Source organism: Trachurus trachurus (genome assembly GCF_905171665.1).
Source record: "Trachurus trachurus genome assembly, chromosome: 16".
Classification (NCBI taxonomy): domain Eukaryota; kingdom Metazoa; phylum Chordata; class Actinopteri; order Carangiformes; family Carangidae; genus Trachurus; species Trachurus trachurus.
The window spans coordinates 34,741,215-34,757,877 of record NC_139902.1 but is presented as its reverse complement, the minus strand read 5'-3'; the positions used below and the strand labels follow the sequence as shown (position 1 = coordinate 34,757,877).

The window sequence follows — 16,663 nt, the reverse complement described above, 5'->3', positions numbered from 1 at the left end:
ACCAGGATGAAAAAATGTCCCATGGTGTTTATTTTTAACCCTTTACTGCCCCTATCCCAAATTCGAGGCTGAAAAAAATGAAAATTAAATTGGCATAGCTCTTTAAGTAAACAACTCACAGAGACAAATTAACACGTTTTTCTACACAATTTGGGGCCAAGGAATTCAATAGAATAGTTATTTTGTAAGTTTTTAACACATCCTGACTTGATTTTGGGGCAAAAATATCAAAAATAAGCTGAAAATTCTAAAATCGTATGTATATTTTCCCCTATACCAAAATCCTTTGCACTGAATGAAAACATTTAGAGATTTTTCTTAATCTTTAAAGTGTCTACTTTAAGACTCTGACAGGTACCAGGGTGAAAAAATGTCCCATGGTGTTTATTTTTAACACTTTACTACACCTATCCCAAATTCGAGGCTGAAAAAACTGAAAATGAAATTGGTAGCTCTTTCAGTAAACAACTCACAGGGACAAATTAACACGTTTTTCTACACAATTTGGGGCCAAGGAATTCAATAGAATAGTTATTTTGTAAGTTTTTAACACATCCTGACTTGATTTTGGGGCAAAAATATCAAAAATAAGCTGAAAATTCTAAAATCGTATGTATATTTTCCCCTATACCAAAATCCTTTGCACTGAATGAAAACATTTAGAGATTTTTCTTAATCTTTAAAGTGTCTACTTTAAGACTCTGACAGGTACCAGGGTGAAAAAATGTCCCATGGTGTTTATTTTTAACCCTTTACTACACCTATCCCAAATTCGAGGCTGAAAAAACTGAAAATGAAATTGGCATAGCTCTTTCAGTAAACAACTCACAGGGACAAATTAACACGTTTTTCTACACAATTTGGGGCCAAGGAATTCAATAGAATAGTTATTTTTAAGTTTTTAACACATCCTGACTTTATTTTGGGGCAAAAATATCAAAAATTAGCTGAAAATTCTAAAATCGTATGTATATTTTCCCCTATACCAAAATCCTTTGCACTGAATGAAAACATTTAGAGATTTTTCTTAATCTTTAAAGTGTCTACTTTAAGACTCTGACAGGTACCAGGGTGAAAAAATGTCCCATGGTGTTTATTTTTAACCCTTTACTACACCTATCCCAAATTCGAGGCTGAAAAAACTGAAAATGAAATTGGCATAGCTCTTTCAGTAAACAACTCACAGGGACAAATTAACACGTTTTTCTACACAATTTGGGGCCAAGGAATTCAATAGAATAGTTATTTTTAAGTTTTTAACACATCCTGACTTTATTTTGGGGCAAAAATATCAAAAATTAGCTGAAAATTCTAAAATCGTATGTATATTTTCCCCTATACCAAAATCCTTTGCACTGAATGAAAACATATAGAGATTTTTCTTAATCTTTAAAGTGTCTACTTTAAGACTCTGACAGGTACCAGGATGAAAAGATGTCCCATGGTGTTTATTTTTAACACTTTACTGCCCCTATCCCAAATCAAACCTGAAAACACTGAAAAAGAAATCAGCATATCTCTTGAAGTAAACAACAGAGAGAGACAAATTAACACATTTTTCTACACAATTTTGAAACAGAGAATTCAACAAAATAGTTATTTTTAAGTTTTTAAACACATCTTGACTTGATTTGGGGACAAAAATATGAATAATTAGCTGAAAATTCTAAAATCGCATGTATATTTTCCACAATACCAAAATCCTTTACACTGGATGAAAACATTGAGATTTTTCTCAATCTTTAAAGTGTCTACTTTAAGATTTTGGTACAAGGATGAAAAAACGTCCTGTGGGGTTTATTGTTAACCCATTACTACACCTATCCCAAATCAAACCTGAAAAAACTGAAAGAAATCACGGTAACATCTTGAAGTTAACAACCCACACAGATGAGTTCTGTTTTAGGACTAGATTAAACTATCCCTAGATTAAGCTTGTCATCCTGAGGTTTGAGTGGTGACGATGTCCCAGGTGTGGCCCCCTCTGCTTTCAACGCTTCTAGGCCACTGGTGTTACTTATGGGTCCAGGAGGTGCCATGCCTCTTTGCCCACAGCCATCGGCTTCCATGCTCTGCTGCTCCTGAGAGGGCTTTGATGGTCTGGCATTGGGCTTGGCCTCACATCCCAAGGTCCTTAAGTAGCCTGATGGTTGACTTGCCCACGAAGCCTCTGCAGCCGACTTCCACAGGGCAGCTGAGCCGTTCCACATCGGCTACCAGTTCTGTGTACTTAGGAAGACCAGAGGACGAGATCTAGTCTGTGGTTTGTTGTGACAATCTCAGATGGGAAGCAGAACCTTTGATTTAGATCTGCGACCAACTTCGAGTCTCGTTCACCTTTTTTTGCAGCCAACCAAAATATGCTTAAGGTTTGCAGGGGATGGACAGAGGGGGCAGGTGGGGTCTTCTCTGTACCACTGGTTTAGGTTAGAGGGGGAAGGACGGACATCATACGGTCCTCGTAAGATGGAACTGGTGTGAAATGCTTCCGTGCCCAGCAGCTCCCTCCAGGAGAATTTCCTCCTCAACTCAATGTAATGTAATCCCTTATTATTATCTTGACGCCTGCTCTTGTCACCACACCTCCTCAACAACCAGAGCACCGCATTGAGCTGGAGCTGCCTTGTGCCAGGATGGTCTGCTCTGTCCAAGGTTAAGGCCTCCCCTCCCCTGTTGCACAAGGCCAACGATGTGCACTGAGATCTGACTTTGGGGTCCATTTCCTTCCAGTTGCAAGAGAAGGAGCTGTTTGGGCTACGCAAGGGTCACGGGATTCCCTAAGTGTCATTCCAACCTTACTTTGGAGCACTTGAACTCCTCTGCGAGACTGGACACAGGAAGATTGAGTATGCCTCTTCGATACAGCCCAATGATCTTGGGAGTCCCAGCCACTTTTGGAGAATGAGCTAATCAACCTCTCTAGCTTTTCGACCGCTGGATTGGGACCTCGTAGATGGTCAGAGGCCACATCAGCCTGGGTAGTAGATCTTCATCCTACCTGGGAGCATGGTCTTGTTGATACGCTCAAGGCCACTTATGGTTTCCTGCCTAAGCTGGTCCACTTGCTCTGTGTCCTTGAGGGTGGCATCATACCAATTACCAACGTCCAAGACTCTTTACTGGCTTCTCTGGCATTGTTGGTTTAGGCTCTTTGTCAACGTAAAACCTGTGTCTGACAGCTTTCCCTTGACAACTGAAATGCTCCTGGACTTGCTCGACTTTATTTCCATCCGGGCCCACTGGATGTTCTCCTGCAGCTTGTTCAGCAACCGTGTGCCTTGGTTGTGGTGAGTATGGTCATATCATCCATATACGCTCTGATCGGAGGGAGATGAAGACCAGTTTTGAGCTTGAGCCCACCTACTACCCACCGGGAGTCTCGAATGATGACCTCCACTGCCATCGTGAAGGCCAGAGGCGAGATGGTGCATTGCCATTAGCCCTCTTTCCAGCCGTTGCCATTGTGGCAAGGTGAAGAGGGCCCGGGCGGGGATTGAACCCACACCTCCCGGGTAAGAGTCATGCGCGCTTGCCAGTCAGCCAAAGGGACATCCCCTTGGCCAAGTAGCCAGGGCACATGATCAATTGGAGGCATAGTGACAGGAACCTCAACTGTCACATCTCTCCCCCTCTTTTCACAAGCACGTCCTCGTGCTTCCGCGCAGGCTGCCACACATTAGGAATCCATGGACCCACCCCTAGTGCTACATGGATCCTGCCAACAACGCCAGAATGTGGCAAGGTGAAGAGGGCCCGGGCGGGGATTGAACCCACACCTCCCGGGTAAGAGTCATGCGCGCTTGCCAGTCAGCCAAAGGGACATCCCCTTGGCCAAGTAGCCAGGGCACATGATCAATTGGAGGCATAGTGACAGGAACCTCAACTGTCACACCATGCTGTAGTGTACTCGTCTGTTGTAAGCCATATAGCTGCACGTGTTGGAAGTAGGATTTGATGAGGCTGGTGATTGCTTCTGAGACGCTGTAAAAGTGAAATGCTGCCCAGAGGAGACCGTGAGGAACGGATCCAAAGGCAATGGCAAGGTCCAAGAACACAACATTGAGATCTTTTTCATCCTTTCTGACGGCTTGGATTTGGTGCCTCATGTTTGTGTGCTCCAAGCAACCTTCTGCACTGAGGTATTGATGTAGTGGTTCCTGTCCAGGTAGACAGTCAGCCTATGAGCCACTATGCTGAAGAAGATTTTGTCGTGGTCATTGAAGAGGCTGATTTGGCGAAACTGGCTGATATCCGCAGAGTCCTTTTCCTTGGGGATTAGGATGCCTCCTGCCCTCCACCACGCAGTTGTGATAGCTTGTTTCTCCCAAACCATCTTCATCAACCTCCAGAGAAAGTGTAGTACCTCTGGTGCGTTCTTATAAAGCCGGTATGGGACTCCATTGGGCCCAGGAGAGGATGCAGCTCTTGCCCAATGTACAATCCTCTCCACTTCCACTTGGGAGGGCTGATGTCCAGCTGATGTTCAGGGGGATGTATTGGTGGCGTATCGAGTGGAAGAGTTGTCTGACTAGAGCGCTGGCTGTCCATGTGGTATTTAGGTAAGCTTCGAGATCTTCCATCGCTGTTTTGAGTTTGCCACTTTTGTTCTTTGTGAAAAGACTCTTTACAAACTTGAAGGGGTCCTTGAAGAAGTTTGATCTTCCCTGCTCCTTCGTTTTACACCTCCTTCTCAAGTTCTCAGCTCTCCTCAACGATCGGTTATTGATTTCTGGTTGCAGCAGGTTAATTCCCTCCTTCTCCTCCTCTGGACCCTTCATTGTTTTTTCAGCTGCCTCCTCTCCTTGATAAGCCGTTCAATCTCCTCCTGTCTCCTGGACTTCATCAGGGTGGTTGATGTTTTCTTCTTCTTGTCTGTAGTTCCGAAGCGGTCAGCACCATAGTTGTAAATCAGGTCTCCCATTCTCTACTCTGGGGGTGTTTTCTTCCTTGAATTCTTCGTAGCCAGGGGTGGGCAGGATCTGTACACGAGCAGTGCCAGGTCCCTCCCACTATTGGGAGCTAGCCTATGGCAACCCTGGTTAACCTCAAGAGCTTTGCTACCGTAATTTCTTTTTCAGTTTTTTCAGGTTTGATTTGGGATAGGTGCAGTAAAGTGTTAAGTGTTTCTTCATCCTGGTACCTGTCAGAGTCTTAAAGTAGACACTTAAAAGATTAAGAAAAATCTCAAAATGTTTTCATTCAGTGCACATGATTTTGGTATAGGGGAAAATATATATATAAATATATATATATACATACGGTTTTAAAATTTTCAGCTAATTTTTGTCCCAAAATCAAGTCAAGATGTGTTTAAAAACTTAAAAATAACTATTTTGTTGAATTCCCTGTTTCAAAATTGTGTAGAAAAATGTGTTAATTTGTCACTCTCTGTTGTTTACTTCAAGAGATATGCTGATTTCTTTTTCAGTGTTTTCAGGTTTGATTTGGGATAGGGGCAGTAAAGTCTTTTCATCCTGGTACCTGTCAGAGTCTTAAAGTAGACACTTAAAAGATTAAAGCAGAAGTGAGTGGTCCGGTCGTTTTCGCTAATGCTGCGTTCCAGGCAGGCTTTTGAAATCGTAAATTACAGCTTCAAATCACAACTTACGACTTTGTAGCGTTTCAGGCAACCCACTCGTGTTTTTCCGACCTGTTTTACCGGTGAAAGTCACTATAACGGCCACTCGTAACTTCCGACTGGTGAACTCGTACCAGATCGAACTGGTACCACTTCACGGTCGGAAAAATACGAGTTTCCTTGAACGCACCATAACAGTCCTCGTCGCTACGTCACCACATTCACGGCGTTCCTTGGCTGCACACACAGCCCTGCATGCCGTTCTCTCTCCTCATTGGATAAAAACTGTAGGATACGATAAATGTTTTCTCTTCGGCTCAGAGCAGAGCAGAGGGACTGGGAGACCCGTGATTCAGACCAAACACTCTATGTAAGTGATTGCTGTCGGAAGATATAACTATTTAAGACTTATATTAACACAAATATATCACTTACTTCTGCTATAAGAAAGATCTCAAAATGTTTTCATTCAGTGCAAAGGATTTTGGTATAGGGGAAAATATACATACGATTTTAGAATTTTCAGCTAATTTTTGATATTTTTGCCCCAAAATCAAGTCAGGATGTGTTAAAAACTTAAAAATAACTATTCTATTGAATTCCTTGGCCCCAAATTGTGTAGAAAAACGTGTTAATTTGTCCCTGTGAGTTGTTTACTGAAAGAGCTACCAATTTCATTTTCAGTTTTTTCAGCCTCGAATTTGGGATAGGTGTAGTAAAGTGTTAAAAATAAACACCATGGGACATTTTTTCACCCTGGTACCTGTCAGAGTCTTAAAGTAGACACTTTAAAGATTAAGAAAAATCTCTAAATGTTTTCATTCAGTGCAAAGGATTTTGGTATAGGGGAAAATATACATACGATTTTAGAATTTTCAGCTAATTTTTGATATTTTTGCCCCAAAATCAAGTCAGGATGTGTTAAAAACTTAAAAAGAACTATTCTATTGAATTCCTTGGCCCCAAATTGTGTAGAAAAACGTGTTAATTTGTCCCTGTGAGTTGTTTACTGAAAGAGCTACCAATTTCATTTTCAGTTTTTTCAGCCTCGAATTTGGGATAGGTGTAGTAAAGTGTTAAAAATAAACACCATGGGACATTTTTTCACCCTGGTACCTGTCAGAGTCTTAAAGTAGACACTTTAAAGATTAAGAAAAATCTCTAAATGTTTTCATTCAGTGCAAAGGATTTTGGTATAGGGGAAAATATACATACGATTTTAGAATTTTCAGCTAATTTTTGATATTTTTGCCCCAAAATCAAGTCAGGATGTGTTAAAAACTTAAAAATAACTATTCTATTGAATTCCTTGGCCCCAAATTGTGTAGAAAAATGTGTTAATTTGTCCCTGTGAGTTGTTTACTGAAAGAGCTATGCCAATTTCATTTTCAGTTTTTTCAGCCTCGAATTTGGGATAGGTGTAGTAAAGGGTTAAAAATAAACACCATGGGACATTTTTTCACCATGGTACCTGTCAGAGTCTTAAAGTAGACACTTTAAAGATTAAGAAAAATCTCTAAATGTTTTCATTCAGTGCAAAGGATTTTGGTATAGGGGAAAATATACATACGATTTTAGAATTTTCAGCTAATTTTTGATATTTTTGCCCCAAAATCAAGTCAGGATGTGTTAAAAACTTAAAAATAACTATTCTATTGAATTCCTTGGCCCCAAATTGTGTAGAAAAACGTGTTAATTTGTCTCTGTGAGTTGTTTACTTAAAGAGCTATGCCAATTTCATTTTCAGTTTTTTCAGCCTCGAATATGGGATAGGGGCAGTAAAGGGTTAAAAATAAACACCATGGGACATTTTTTCATCCTGGTACCTGTCAGAATCCTAAAATAGACACTTTAAAGATTAAGAAAAAACAGGTCGGGGAAAAAAATCAGACCGTGCTCGTAGACCCCTGTTTCCATCTAGACTAATAATATAATATAACCACGTCCTGATGACGGTCCACCTTCAGCCTGACACAGACAGAGAGATAATATAATATAATATATAATACAACCACGTCCTGGGGACGGTCCACCTTCAGTCTGTAATATAATATAATACAATACAATACAATACAATACAATACAATATAATATAATATAATATAATATAATATAATATATGTGACCACGTCCTGGGGACGGTCCACCTTCAGCCTAAAATTTTTGCACATGTAAACACCATTTCCTAATTCCAGAAATCGGGATAAGCCCATATCCTGATTGATTTTGCTGCCTGGAGAACTCTGACAGAACTCTGACAGAAACCAGGATACTGGAGCATGTAAACACCGTACCCCGATGTCTGAAAGCTGCTCAGCCGACTGACGTAACCGTTACCATAGATACACTACTAACAACATGGCGGCGACAACGAGAGCGTATTTCTGGAGCGACGAGGAAACTGTTAAAGGGATAGTTCAACATTTTGGCAAATTGGCCCATTGCCATAATCGCTATAGTCATAGCTGTAGGTTCATTACCTTTAATTGTAGGTGTAAGCTATTTTCAGTACGGCGGAGCGCAGCAGCTGGCTGCTCAGAGCTACACTATGGAGGCTAATGGAATTTCTTGGTTTCCCTCATTAAACTCATCAAATTCAACATCCCAAAACTCCACAGCGCTTTTGTAGACAAGTTGTGAGCTGCACAACCACCACGCTATGAGATAATGACGGAACGATACGAAACGGAGCCGTTTTCGAGGTAAATACAGGGTAAATACGGAGACTGCTTGCTGAAAAACTGTCCCTGAACGCAACGCGCATCAGCGGTTTTGTATGAATTTACCTCGAAAACAGCTCCGTTTCGTATCGTCCCGTCATTATCTCATAGCGTGGTGGTTGTGCAGCTCACAACTTGTCTACAAAAGCGCTGTGGAGTTTTGGGATGTTGAATTTGATGAGTTTAATGAGGGAAACCAAGAAATTCCATTAGCCTCCATAGTGTAGCTCTGAGCAGCCTGCTGCTGCGCTCCGCCGTACTGAAAATAGGTTACACCTACAATTAAAGGTAATGAACCTACAGCTATGACTATAGCGATTATGGCAATGGGCCAATTTGCCAAAATGTTGAACTATCCCTTTAAGTTTTAATATTTGTTCATGTGAGAAAGTAAGTGTGAGGTCGGTTTATCCACATGAGGCTGTTTAGAAGTCGTTCGTAGGAGAAGAGAAGCTCCACGTGTGATCTGTGACGGGACATCACAGAGGCAGCAGCCGGTCTGCAGAGCTGCTCGGCCGGCCAACCTCCGTCCTCATCCCGGGGGAGAAAACCATCGCTAATTAACTTACCCACAGGTTTTAGAGGTTTATATAACATGGCAGCACTTTTCATTTGTACATTTTCTGACCTACATATTTTTGTGATTGGTGCGTTGCAGCCAGAGGATTGTGGGATTTGTAATTTTTGAACGATCGCAGACAAAATCTTTACTCGCTCAGCGCGCTAGGGCTGTCCAATGAGAGTCATAGTGTGTGTTGTAACAGTGTATAGGGGTGGTTGTGTTACCTTATCTCCTGCTTCAGAGCGTGTGTGAACAGAGTGTGTGTCTGTGGTTGTGTTACCTGATCTCCTGCTTCAGAGCGTGTGTGAACAGCTGCAGCAGCAGGAAAGCTTCTCTCTGGTCTGATCCGTAGTTGAACAGACTGAACACCAACATCTCCAGGAAGGAGGAGGAGCCAGAGACAGGAAGCAGGAAGAGCAGCTGGGCCAGGTACACCGGCTGGGTCTACACACACACACACACACACAAGAGAGACAGACACAAACACACACATATATATATTATACCAAACGCTTCAGGTAGACCAGGTTTCAGTAGTCGCTGTAAATTAATGAATTTCTTTTTTTTTTCAATGAAAATCTATAAAACACATGGATCATCACAGCAGCTTTTAACAGTGGACATCACACAGACTGACATCATCCGTGTTAAAATCCAGCGTTAATAGATCCATGCGTTTACCGTAACTATGACAACGACAGGAAACCATGGAAACGGAAACGTACAATTCCACCGGAAATACAAAACCTGCTTCTGGTTCTGACCAGAGATGAGTTTGGAAACTTGTGGATTAGACCCTGAGTGTTGGAGTGTCACTACCTGCAGCAGGTAGAAGAGGTGCTGGTAGGCCTCTAGTCTCTCTCTCCTCTGGCGGCTCAGAGCCTTCAGTCCTCTGCTCCTCTCCATTACTCTATTACTCAGTAGTAATAGAGTAATAGATTACTAGTGTAGTTACCTGCAGCAGGTAGAAGAGGTGCTGGTAGGCCTCCAGCCTCTCTCTCCTCTGGCGGCTCAGAGCCTTCAGTCCTCTGCTCCTCTCCAGATCCATCATGTCCGACAGCTGCTCCTTGTTCTTCCTGGTCAGCTTCTTGCAGTGGGACACCACTTCCTGTTCACACACACAGAGAAACATAGAGAGATATATAGATATATACTGACTAGATATATACCACCACTTCCTGTTCAAACACACAGAGAACAGGGTTTTTCCTGCGTTCAAAATTGCGTGGCGGCCACCTCCACCTCCGCGCGCCTGAATCTTGATTGAAAATCAATGAAAGCTCAGTGGCGCTGTTTTCAACCAGAGACGTTCTCAACTCGACCGCAGCAGAAGGGGTGCGTTTGATTTCAACTCCGGGCCGGGCCGCAAGGAGACGTTGACGCGCTGCTTGTGTGCCTGCGGGGGCGGGGCTCATCGGGGCTCATCGGGGCTCCGCTCCGTTCAGACGTTGTGCTGAGCGTGAACCAACGCACCTCACCAGCGCAGAGCGTGAAGAGAGAGAAGGAGACGCGGTGGTTTCCTTTGCAGCTTGGTGACAGGACTTCGGTACCCGTAAAAGCCGACTCCCAATTTACTGCCGGTCCCAAATTTTTAATTATCATGCTAGCGTTTCACCAGCTCTCATCTCCGCCAGTCGGCCTCTCAACCTGCCGCCTCTCTCGCATGCGGGCGCACCGCACGTAAACACACGTGAAGAAAAAAAAAATTATCTAATAATAATATTACTCCGCAATATTCCATTGATAAATCACACCGGACCCAAGAATGGTGCGGACATGATCACACCTCATACTCCCCCAGAATGCCTCAGCACAACCATATATGGTCAGCACGTGCATAATTAAGTAGCCATGTGCTCTGTGGAGCGGCAACAAGCGTGTTGTGTTACGGTTGTGTTACCTGCAGCGTGTTGTGTTACGGTTGTGTTACCTGCAGCGTGTTGTGTTACGGTTGTGTTACCTGCAGCGTGTTGTGTTACGGTTGTGTTACCTGCAGCGTGTTGTGTTACGGTTGTGTTACCTGCAGCGTGTTGTGTTACGGTTGTGTTACCTGCAGCGTGTTGTGTTACGGTTGTGTTACCTGCAGCGTGTTGTGTTACGGTTGTGTTACCTGCAGCGTGTTGTGTTACGGTTGTGTTACCTGCAGCGTGTTGTGTTACGGTTGTGATACCTGCAGCGTGTTGTGTTACGGTTGTGTTACCTGCAGCGTGTTGTGTTACGGTTGTGTTACCTGCAGCGTGTTGTGTTACGGTTGTGTTACCTGCAGCGTGTTGTGTTACGGTTGTGATACCTGCAGCGTGTTGTGTTACGGTTGTGATACCTGCAGCGTGTTGTGTTACGGTTGTGTTACCTGCAGCGTGTTGTGTTACGGTTGTGATACCTGCAGCGTGTTGTGTTACGGTTGTGTTACCTGCAGCGTGTTGTGTTACGGTTGTGATACCTGCAGCGTGTTGTGTTACGGTTGTGTTACCTGCAGCGTGTTGTGTTACGGTTGTGTTACCTGCAGCGTGTTGTGTTACGGTTGTGTTACCTGCAGCGTGTTTTGTTACGGTTGTGTTACCTGCAGCGTGTTGTGTTACGGTTGTGATACCTGCAGCGTGTTGTGTTACAGTTGTGTTACCTGCAGCGTGTTGTGTTACGGTTGTGTTACCTGCAGCGTGTTGTGTTACGGTTGTGTTACCTGCAGCGTGTTGTGTTACGGTTGTGATACCTGCAGCGTGTTGTGTTACGGTTGTGATACCTGCAGCGTGTTGTGCGGTACGGTTGTGTTACCTGCAGCGTGTTGTGTTACGGTTGTGTTACCTGCAGCGTGTTGTGTTACGGTTGTGATACCTGCAGCGTGTTGTGTTACGGTTGTGATACCTGCAGCGTGTTGTGTTACAGTTGTGTTACCTGCAGCGTGTTGTGTTACGGTTGTGTTACCTGCAGCGTGTTGTGTTACGGTTGTGATACCTGCAGCGTGTTGTGCGGTACGGTTGTGTTACCTGCAGCGTGTTGTGTTACGGTTGTGTTACCTGCAGCGTGTTGTGTTACAGTTGTGTTACCTGCAGCGTGTTGTGTTACGGTTGTGTTACCTGCAGCGTGTTGTGTTACGGTTGTGTTACCTGCAGCGTGTTGTGTTACGGTTGTGTTACCTGCAGCGTGTTGTGTTACGGTTGTGTTACCTGCAGCGTGTTGTGTTACGGTTGTGTTACCTGCAGCGTGTTGTGTTACGGTTGTGTTACCTGCAGCGTGTTGTGTTACGGTTGTGTTACCTGCAGCGTGTTGTGTTACGGTTGTGTTACCTGCAGCGTGTTGTGTTACGGTTGTGTTACCTGCAGCGTGTTGTGTTACGGTTGTGTTACCTGCAGCGTGTTGTGTTACGGTTGTGATACCTGCAGCGTGTTGTGCGGTACGGTTGTGTTACCTGCAGCGTGTTGTGCGGTACGGTTGTGTTACCTGCAGCGTGTTGCGTTACAGTTGTGTTACCTGCAGCGTGCTGCGTTACGTTGCGTTACCTGCAGCGTGCTGCGGTCGCGGTGCGTTACAGTTGCGTTACCTGCAGCGTGCTGCGGTCGCGGTGCGTTACAGTTGCGTTACCTGCAGCGTGTTGTGTTACAGTTGTGTTACCTGCAGCGTGTTGTGTTACGGTTGTGATACCTGCAGCGTGTTGTGTTACGGTTGTGTTACCTGCAGCGTGTTGTGTTACGGTTGTGTTACCTGCAGCGTGTTGTGCGGTACGGTTGTGATACCTGCAGCGTGTTGTGTTACGGTTGTGATACCTGCAGCGTGTTGTGTTACGGTTGTGATACCTGCAGCGTGTTGTGTTACGGTTGTGTTACCTGCAGCGTGTTGTGCGGTACGGTTGTGATACCTGCAGCGTGTTGTGTTACGGTTGTGATACCTGCAGCGTGTTGTGCGGTACGGTTGTGTTACCTGCAGCGTGTTGTGTTACGGTTGTGATACCTGCAGCGTGTTGTGTTACAGTTGTGTTACCTGCAGCGTGTTGTGTTACGGTTGTGATACCTGCAGCGTGTTGTGTTACGGTTGTGTTACCTGCAGCGTGTTGTGTTACGGTTGTGATACCTGCAGCGTGTTGTGCGGTACGGTTGTGTTACCTGCAGCGTGTTGTGCGGTACGGTTGTGTTACCTGCAGCGTGTTGTGCGGTACGGTTGTGTTACCTGCAGCGTGTTGTGTTACGGTTGTGATACCTGCAGCGTGTTGTGTTACGGTTGTGATACCTGCAGCGTGTTGTGCGGTACGGTTGTGTTACCTGCAGCGTGTTGTGTTACAGTTGCGTTACCTGCAGCGTGCTGCGGTCGCGGTGCGTTACAGTTGCGTTACCTGCAGCGTGTTGCGTTACAGTTGTGTTACCTGCAGCGTGCTGCGTTACGTTGCGTTACCTGCAGCGTGCTGCGGTCGCGGTGCGTTACAGTTGCGTTACCTGCAGCGTGCTGCGTTACAGTTGCGTTACCTGCAGCGTGCTGCGTTACGGTTGCGTTACCTGCAGCGTGCTGCGTTACGTTGCGTTACCTGCAGCGTGCTGCGGTCGCGGTGCGTTACAGTTGCGTTACCTGCAGCGTGCTGCGGTCCCGGTGCGTTACGGTTGCGTTACCTGCAGCGTGCTGCGTTACGTTGCGTTACCTGCAGCGTGCTGCGGTCGCGGTGCGTTACAGTTGCGTTACCTGCAGCGTGCTGCGTTACGGTTGCGTTACCTGCAGCGTGCTGCGTTACGGTTGCGTTACCTGCAGCGTGCTGCGTTACGGTTGCGTTACCTGCAGCGTGCTGCGTTACGTTGCGTTACCTGCAGCGTGCTGCGTTACGGTTGCGTTACCTGCAGCGTGCTGCGTTACGGTTGCGTTACCTGCAGCGTGCTGCGTTACGTTGCGTTACCTGCAGCGTGCTGCGGTCGCGGTGCGTTACAGTTGCGTTACCTGCAGCGTGCTGCGTTACGGTTGCGTTACCTGCAGCGTGCTGCGTTACGGTTGCGTTACCTGCAGCGTGCTGCGTTACGGTTGCGTTACCTGCAGCGTGCTGCGTTACGTTGCGTTACCTGCAGCGTGCTGCGGTCGCGGTGCGTTACAGTTGCGTTACCTGCAGCGTGCTGCGTTACGGTTGCGTTACCTGCAGCGTGCTGCGTTACGGTTGCGTTACCTGCAGCGTGCTGCGTTACGTTGCGTTACCTGCAGCGTGCTGCGGTCGCGGTGCGTTACAGTTGCGTTACCTGCAGCGTGCTGCGGTCCCGGTGCGTTACGGTTGCGTTACCTGCAGCGTGCTGCGGTCCCGGACCAGCAGGCCGATCTTCAGGTCCATCAGGTCGAGGTCGGCCTCTAGGCGGCGGTTGGACCTGATGCTTCTCACCACTTCCTCTCTCAGCCTCTGTAGCTCCGCCTCCTCTCTGATGTCACCGGCGCCCAGCTCCAGCAGGTGGACGAAGCGCCGCAGCACGGCCAGCGGCGGCGTGTCCGCGTGCACTGGGACAGGAAGAGAAGGGGGCGGGGCTTGTTAGTGACCAGAGCAGCAGAGCGGATTATCTAATCCAATCTTATTTATATAGCATTAGATAGATTTAAACAAACACAAAGTTTCCAAAGTGCTGCACACCAAGATAAAAACACAATAAGTAACACAACAGAAGCACAATAAAACAATGGACACAATAAGATAAAATAAAATACGATAAAACAGAATTAAAATCAATGAGATAAAAGATAAAACACAGTAAAATCAAATAAAAACAAATCATCAAATGATCAACCAATCAGAGGGCTGCGTGGCGTCGTGACCTCACCCAGCATCCGGTACTGCTCCCGCGCTCGGCTCGCTCTGAAGAACGCCTGGATCTTCACCACGGCAACCACCTGTGGACACGCACAGTTACTACCACACACTGTTACCACGGAGACGGAGCCCTAGTTACTACCACACACTGTTACCACGGAGACGGAGGAGGAGGGGTGGGAGAGAAAATCGATTCACATACAGTAAGTATTGCAATGACGAGTTTTTTTTTATTATTTTTATATATCATATTGAAATTTTTAACTTTATATTATTTATTTATTCATTTTTCTAGAAATCTTACCGCTTTTTTCTATAGGCTATATATATTTTTTATTTTACTTCTTTTGGGAGAATTTTTAGCTGTTTTTTCTAGAAATGTTTAACTGTTTTTGGAGACATTGGTTGGACCACATTTTCCCAGAAATTTCTCTACAATATTTCAACAAATTCACACCATTGGCACTAGTTTAAATTAGTAAATTTTTTGGTCAGTTTTTTTTTTTTTTTTTTTTCCAATTAGCCTACTAGACATTTCAGGTGTATTTAATTTTTTTTTTTTTATATTCGGCCTTGCTTTTCACTCATTCCACCAAATACCGTATGTTGCTTTGTTTTTGCAGTATCAGACCTGCTGATGGTTATTAGATAGTTATTAATTATGTCCCATCATACACAACGATGTGTGTTGTCAATGAACAAGCAGCTCTACACAACCAGGATGTAAGAAGCTGCTGCATGTTTAAACATCAAACAGCATCTCCTTCATTCTCCTGGTAGTAATAGATTACATTTATATACATAGTGCTTTTCACCCAACACCCAAAGTGCTTTACAGCAACCATTATTCATTCATACCACATTCACACCAGTGATGTAAACTAGGTGTAGCCACAGCTGCCAATGTGCACCAAACCACCACCATCAGGTGTCTTGCCCAAGGACACTACGACAGAGACTGGGACAGAGCGGGATTCGAACCGCCAACCCTCTGGTTACTGGACAACCCGCTCTACCGCCTAGCAGGCTGTTTAAAGGTGTACAGAAACGGCCGTTTGTCCTGTTTGTCGCGCCGAGTTGTCACGAGCTGCAACACGAGTTTACCTGAGTGAGGAAAACGAATTTGATTGGTCGTTATCGAGCGGACGGGATATTCAAAGCTTGGGGCGAGACCGAGCTCCGTGTGTGTCTCAGATGTTTGAATGACGGATTATGGATCCAATATCAGTGGCTGGTGAATCGTGTACAGGATGACGTATAATCTGTGTGCATTATCCAATGCGAAAAAAAAACACCACACTTTCATCCCGGATTTACTCAAAAATAGAATTTTGCACAGAGCCAGACCCAGAGTGGGCTCAGATTCAGTTTTCTTTTCTGTACAGCTTTAACAGGTGGAGGTCGACCATGAACATCCTCCTCCAGAGTCTAGTAGGGCTGACCCGATCACCATATTTTGATAATCATAGCGTAAATAATGAATTATGGCAAACAAACACATGTCTCCAAAGTCAGGCAGGTTTCCAGGATGCCAAGTAGCCGACTCAATTTAATGTAACAGTTGCCGATGAGAACCGGTGTCAACAAAAACAATCGATCACGGACTTCATGATCGATTACCATGGCAACGAACGAAGCTTCGATTTTTGGGGGTTCAGCCCTACAGTCTAGTTAAACCTCTGTCATCCAGAGTCCTGAGGATGTTTCTCTTATTTAACCTTTATTTTAACAGGGTCGATCCATTGAGAGCGAGTCTGTAGCACACAGAGATCACAGAAGATCAAACATCAAAACAACACAATGAAATACAGTTATGAAAACAAGAGCAGTAAAATCACTAACTGAAGCGAGTGCACGTCTGAGTCTGAGCCCCCAATGCTGTGGTGAGAAGTAGGTTTTTGAAAGCCTCAAGTGAGATAAGTCTATCGATTTTCAGTGAGTTTTGTAAGTTATTCCATCGGTGTGGGGCGTAGAAGGAGAAGGCAGTGTGTCCTCGTTCTGAGTCTGTGTGAGGGAGGTGGAGTCTGATGAGGGGCTGTCGC

The 16,663-nt window shown here is 45.1% G+C and overlaps 2 protein-coding genes across 2 annotated transcripts in view; both read right to left on the bottom strand.

The window, feature by feature from the left end:
• Positions 1-16,663, bottom strand: part of pmvk (phosphomevalonate kinase) — a gene marked incomplete at its 5' end in the record, with an annotated part of 187,148 nt that overhangs the window by 80,408 nt on the left and 90,077 nt on the right. The gene's annotated exons all lie outside the window — the stretch shown is intronic.
• The window catches only part of iqgap3 (IQ motif containing GTPase activating protein 3), a 55,190-nt gene that overhangs the window by 11,205 nt on the left and 27,322 nt on the right, over positions 1-16,663 (bottom strand). Inside the window, exons 22-25 of the mRNA XM_083989282.1 lie at positions 14,632-14,701; positions 14,106-14,314; positions 9,816-9,968; positions 9,141-9,304 (exon numbers count right to left, since the gene is read on the bottom strand). Coding sequence (XP_083845408.1) covers positions 9,141-9,304; positions 9,816-9,968; positions 14,106-14,314; positions 14,632-14,701 — 596 coding nt within the window. The remainder of the gene's footprint in view (positions 1-9,140; positions 9,305-9,815; positions 9,969-14,105; positions 14,315-14,631; positions 14,702-16,663) is intronic.